We start from the raw sequence: 6,000 nt of genomic DNA on the forward strand, positions 1-6,000 counted from the left end.
TAAAAAGTCAGATTAAATATCTAAAGGGTACAAAAAATATATATTTAATCAAAATTTACATCGATCGAATGCTTTTTAATTTCTATTAACTCTTCATATTTGAAATCGTGATTGATTCTCTAGCGTAGAAGCCTGATAAAGCATTTGTGCTTAAGTTTAATTCTCCCTGACCCAGTTACATTAGCGTAAAAGGAAGCGTTTTTTGAATGCCATTTTTTATTTTCTCGTTTCTAAGGTCGAGTTTATTATCTCATTCTTTTTATTTATTTATATATATATATATATATATTTTTTTTTTTTTTTTTTTTTTTTTGTTTATTTTAATAAATCATATTTTACAAATTTTTACGGTTTGTTGCTAAGAAAAGGAAAAAAAATCGCCTCTAGTTGTATTATATTACATACAGTAGCTGGTAAAAGTTTTCGTAACATATTCAATTTGATTTTATTCAATTTTTTTCCCTTTTCCAAAAAACAACATCTAAACAAAATTATATTGAAGGGCTGATCATTAAAGTAATACTTTACTCACTATACGAAAAATGATGTGAATCCTTTTTGGATATATATATATATATATATATATGAATAAGGCTTTATATTATAGTAGGTCTTCTGTAAGACAATTAAAAATTTCTTTTTTGTTATTAGACCGATAATTTTGCAAGAGGCTGTATATATATATATATATATATATGTATATATATTAAAAGATCAAATGAAATAAAAATTTAAATATAATTTATATAGCAAAGACAGGGAATTAATTAGATGTGGAAAATATTTATAACGAATCGCTTAGGTTGAATAGCAGAGTCACTTCAATGTTGTCTGTCGAGGACTTTTTTTTTTTTTTTGCAACTAAAACGAAGCGTCTCTCTAAAGTACGATTTAAAGTTTAGAAGGTGTCATCAGATTGTATGTAAATATGATAAGAAGTATATATGAAATGCGATTACTATAACACGATATATGACTATTGCATCGACTGAATCTGTGATGTAATATGTGATATACTGAGCGTTAAACTGAGTGAATGAGCAGTTACGGTTTATCTTGGTTGGCATTAAAAAGCAATAAAATTAAGTCAAATATAAGTTTTACTATTCTTTTCTTTCCTTACCTTTATTTTGACATCGTTTACTGTCATTAAGGGCAACGAAATTATCAAAACCAATAAATATAATGACGTTTTAAATTTCTTACAGATTAAAGCCTGTATTCGATATACCGTTGCATGTGCCTGTACAAACGGTAGTAGTAACGCCAGGCAATACCCATATACTGGCGCCTCTACGTGATGGTCGCTTGGCTGTGGTAGCTGTGCATCTACCATTAGGCAACGTCAAAAAGCATTCAGTGTTGAACGTATAAAACTAAATCTAGACTTTAGCAACGTAAAGTAAAAAATACTTAGAGTGCGATATACCCAATAGTAAGTGATATAAGGTAGAAAAGTGTCTTTTAAAGCAAGCGTATATTTCCCACATTACGGAATATATCTCTAAAGCACTTTTTCTTTTTCATAATAATAGTTTTTAAGAATTAATATCAAGCAAATCAGTTGAAATCGCAAACTATTTTACGTTTAGATATTAAGTTTAATTTAAAAATGATTGCTTTTTTTTTACTCACATATCGGTAGTAAGTTCGCAATATAAGTACATAGTGGCTCTGATATGATTTTTAAGCGGGCAAGTATTTTTGAAAAACGTTTTGTACCCATCACCGTAGAACGTGGGGAGTGTTCATATTGTCAAAACGTTTGCAACTCCCAGAAGGAGACATCGGAGACCCCATAAAATACACACATCCTTGATTAGCGTCAAATTCTAATCGGCTTGTGTGGCCGCGTAGATAACAATCGTGGCTAACGATAACGCAGTGTTCGCGGCATCAAACCTCAAGTGCCGTAGAGTTTTTCTTAGTCATAGTTATAGTGAGCGGTCAGTCCTACTAGGCTGCATCTAGGTCACATCTACTTGGCTGCGCCCATCACCACCTCTAACCGTCACCATGTTACACGAATAGATGATCCTCCCGTGAGTGGTTGGTCATGTTAAGCTAAAAAAAAAAAAAAAACGATTAAAGCATGTCCGTCTGGCTGTCCGAGTAATGCCTGTTGTAAACATTCTTTTGACCACTTGGAAGACACTTGGGTCACCATATAATATTTGACTATTATTGACTAGTATCAAATTTCAATCGTTCTAGACATGTTTATCCGTCCGATTTGTCCACTCGTCTATTAATTGTTTTTATTTAAATCATTATAATAATCTCCAAAATTGGAGATATCTGCTACAAATTTAACAGAAGCTTGGAGAACGTTGCGCGCAGATCGATATTGAAAGTGAGACAAACCTGCAAAAGACACGACTATAGTACAATGGAAGTGAGAACATTTCGCCTTTCTGGGATTTTTAGCCGTTACGCATTAACTTCAAAAAAACGGACGGATATAGATTTATACTTCCATTCCCCAAAAAAAGGAAAAGAGTAAGATCATTATAGTTATAATAAAAATAGTAAGACCATTAAATACCCTACACCACATTGTCTAAAACAATTCTTATTTTTATTCTAGAACACAAAAATTATATCTTGTTTCTATATAGAGGCAAATTTTTCAAGTGCGTATTTAGAAGGAAACGGATCCAAAATGCAATCTAATGTAATACAACTTTATTCCTTACATGGGGAAGGACAAAAAATAGGTGTAGATGGTCCAAGTTTTGTAGAGTTCCTTTTTGCATGAAATTATTACAATTTTCATCACCACATTTAGACTTTTCCGCTCTACAAAGGATCAATTTTCGTGATAATCCTTATTAGAGACGGATCCAAAAAATAGGTCGAGAAGGTCCAAATTTCATTCATGACACATAGAAAATTATACCTTCTTGTCGTATGAACTTTAGTTTGCGTGGTATGAGGGGGTTCAAAAATTAGCCCAGCCAGTCCAAAGTCTCCATACCAATTTAGAATGCCCAAATACTACTGCTTAGCCACTTTTGCTGAGAAATGTTGAAAGTTGCAGTATTCTTCCACATAAAGACTTCTCCGAATAGATCGTTATATGGGGAGTGATCGAAAAAGCGGACCGATCCGAACCATCTTCGCAACATCCAAAAACATGCTTCGAAGACTACACTAACTACACATACTCTTGATTAGCATCAAATTCTCAATTGATTTATACATGTCCATCCGTCCATCTTTGTAATGTCTATAGTAAAAATAAAGATATTGGGTCGAAATTGTCCAGGAGTATTGGAAATTCTTGCACACTGATTGGGCAAAATCGTCCGCAGGATACGCAGAGCATCTCTGCTTTCTGGATATCTTGCTCGTTACTAATAAACCATAGTAGACATACCGAAAAAATTGCCATGTATATCCATGTGGAAAATAATCTAGAATATGGAACATTTCTCTTCTTTTTTTTTTGAAGCGAGTGATATCAAGGGCAGCCGGATATAATTTTCTTGCTGATTGTTCTACGAATTGGTGTGTCATATATTGGCGTTCGCCTCCCTTGTTAAAGTCAATATACAATATACACGAGTGTTTAGAGAAATGCATTTGCCAGGCTTTAGGTCGCAATCTCGATATAAGCTTTATTCTGAATTTTAATAGTAGAGTATTGTTAAGGACGGACAAAAAACATCTCGTTAATTTTGCACCAAGATTTTCTTGTCCCCGAAATGAATTGACAAATATTTTGATTTTCATGATAACGATTGTAATACAGGAACAAGAACTTTCAACGTTCCTGCTAACATTGAAGTCGATAGCTTCATTGGCCAGGAGAATGAACAGACATTATACAGATGGACAGACGATCGGACGGACAGACGGACATACTTAGATCGATTCAGAATTTGATGCTGATAAAGAATATATATACTTTGTGGGGTCTCCGATGCCTGTTTGTGGACGTTACAAACGTTTTGACAAAATGAATGTACCCCTCATCCTGCGGTGATGGGTACAAAAAATACATCTCTGCGATAATTTCCCTCTTTCATTGCAACTTTAAAACAATTAATTTACGTAAACCGTTCAAAATTTCTAAAGAGGAAACTTATGCTGAGACTGTTTCTGACACAATTATTTTTCCTGTTGCAGAGAACCATGACTGCTTTTAAAGACGATCTTTGTCCTTTAAAATTCGGCATTTTTTTTTTTTTTTCTTGGTAGTGGCACGCATATGTGCATGATTACAGAGATTTTATTATTCCCCACTTAAGTATTGTTGAAAATTTTTTAAAACTCTTTATATCTTCGTTTTACTAACATTCCAAAAAAGTTAAATTTAATGGAAATGATTAAAATCATTCCCCGCTGAATTGTCATCAAATGATATAAAATAGAAACAAAACTATTCACAAAGAAAAAACAAAAAAAAAAAAAAATTTAGATTCGTGTTGTATTAACTCGTATTAAACACAAATTAATCTTAAACGTTAAAAATAATGCAAACTGTTTAAATAATAATAAAATCATTTTATACACACACTTACATAAGTATTTGAAGCAACGGAAATTAATTGATAATGTTTAAGAACCTAATTTACATGTAATCGCATGTAAGGTAGAAATTTACTTGCATGTACATATATATATATATATATATATATATATATATATTGTGTATTATAACTTATAAAATTGAATTAATAAAAAAAAAACATATATATGAAAAAAACTATGCATATCTTATAGATTTTAATTTTCCTACTCTTTTGCAATTTGAAGTCAAATATGGGTCGTTTAAAATGCACTCGACTATTGTGGTTTAAAGAGACTTATTGTTAAACTAGAGACAAATCTCAGATGACAACTACATGGAAGCATACTCCAAAAAGAGTCTTAGACTTGTGACATAACTTCTCTTCGGTTAGTTAATAGACCATTATATAATAGTCTAAAACAGAAAAAGTACTTCTTGGTAATGGAAGGAAATATAGAAGAATATTTGAGGCGGTTGTTAAGCATTCTTTAGAAAGAAGAATTTCATTTTGAAAAATATTAAAAAAACGGGACACAGCAGCCGCTCTCGGGAGACATCCTCGGTTCGTGGAGCTTTGAGTTAAGAAATATCCAGTCAAACACGTAGGCTTCTTTAAAATTATTGATTTTTGCATAATTGGCGAGTGTTTGCATGAAGACGTGCACTTTTCGGTCATAAAGGAACGACACACTTTCACACTTTCGAAAAAATTCGATGTGTTTCACTAAATAACGTTATTTTGAAGATATAGTAAAAAATTCGCGTGGAAAAAATGAAACAAAAATTGTGTTTGAGCACGATTCTAGAACCGTAAAGTTGCCCTTTCAAATTAAAATATTCCTCCTCTTTCCTTGTCTTTGAAAGATTTTATGCTACAACCTGCCCGTTTTGCAGCATCTATCAAAGACCGCTCAGCTTTGTTCATCCGGTCACCATCGACTTCAATGCAAATATTATATAATTCGGCACTATCACCCATCTTCGAAACTTTAATGACTTTAAAATAGTAATCATATCGTCATTAAAACTGCACACACCAACTTCAATCGCTATGTCCACAATTTTTTTCCATATTAAAAGCCTCAAAATTTCAGGAAAAAATATATTTTTTTATTTGATCAAATTTCTACCATACATTCTAGAGCGTTCAAAGCATTCCTTAAGCAAAAAAAATGTTGAAGAATTTACTGTGGGTTTATTCAAATGGGTTCAGCCGCTTCTGTAAAAAAAAAAAAAAACAAGCAAGAACATTATAGTCGGGTGAGCCCGCCATTAATTGCCCTTCTCTCAGTACTATTATTCGCTCTTTTTGACAATAAGACACCAGCAGTATATTTCATGAAAACCCTCAGTTTCCGCTTAGCTGACTTTGCATGGTAGCCATTATATATGTTAACATCTAATAAATAGACCTATCTGGTCTAAATTCCTTATTGTTAATTTTTGTGGTTAATTCCCTACTATCGTCCAATTTTTATTATAAA

The 6,000-nt window shown here is 32.4% G+C and overlaps 1 protein-coding gene across 2 annotated transcripts in view; it reads left to right on the forward strand.

Moving 5' to 3' along the window:
* LOC119645266 (neurobeachin-like protein 1) overlaps window positions 1-2,491 on the forward strand; it is a 100,556-nt gene extending 98,065 nt beyond the window's left edge. For both annotated transcript variants that reach the window (XM_038045378.1, XM_038045379.1), the window contains one exon: window positions 1,209-2,491. In XM_038045378.1, the coding sequence (XP_037901306.1) occupies window positions 1,209-1,374 (166 nt within the window). In that variant the 3' untranslated portion in view covers window positions 1,375-2,491. The remainder of the gene's footprint in view (window positions 1-1,208) is intronic.
* Window positions 2,492-6,000: the final 3,509 nt, after the last annotated feature.

This window comes from Glossina fuscipes, unplaced genomic scaffold, assembly GCF_014805625.2.
Source record: "Glossina fuscipes isolate IAEA_lab_2018 unplaced genomic scaffold, Yale_Gfus_2 1, whole genome shotgun sequence".
Taxonomy (NCBI): domain Eukaryota; kingdom Metazoa; phylum Arthropoda; class Insecta; order Diptera; family Glossinidae; genus Glossina; species Glossina fuscipes.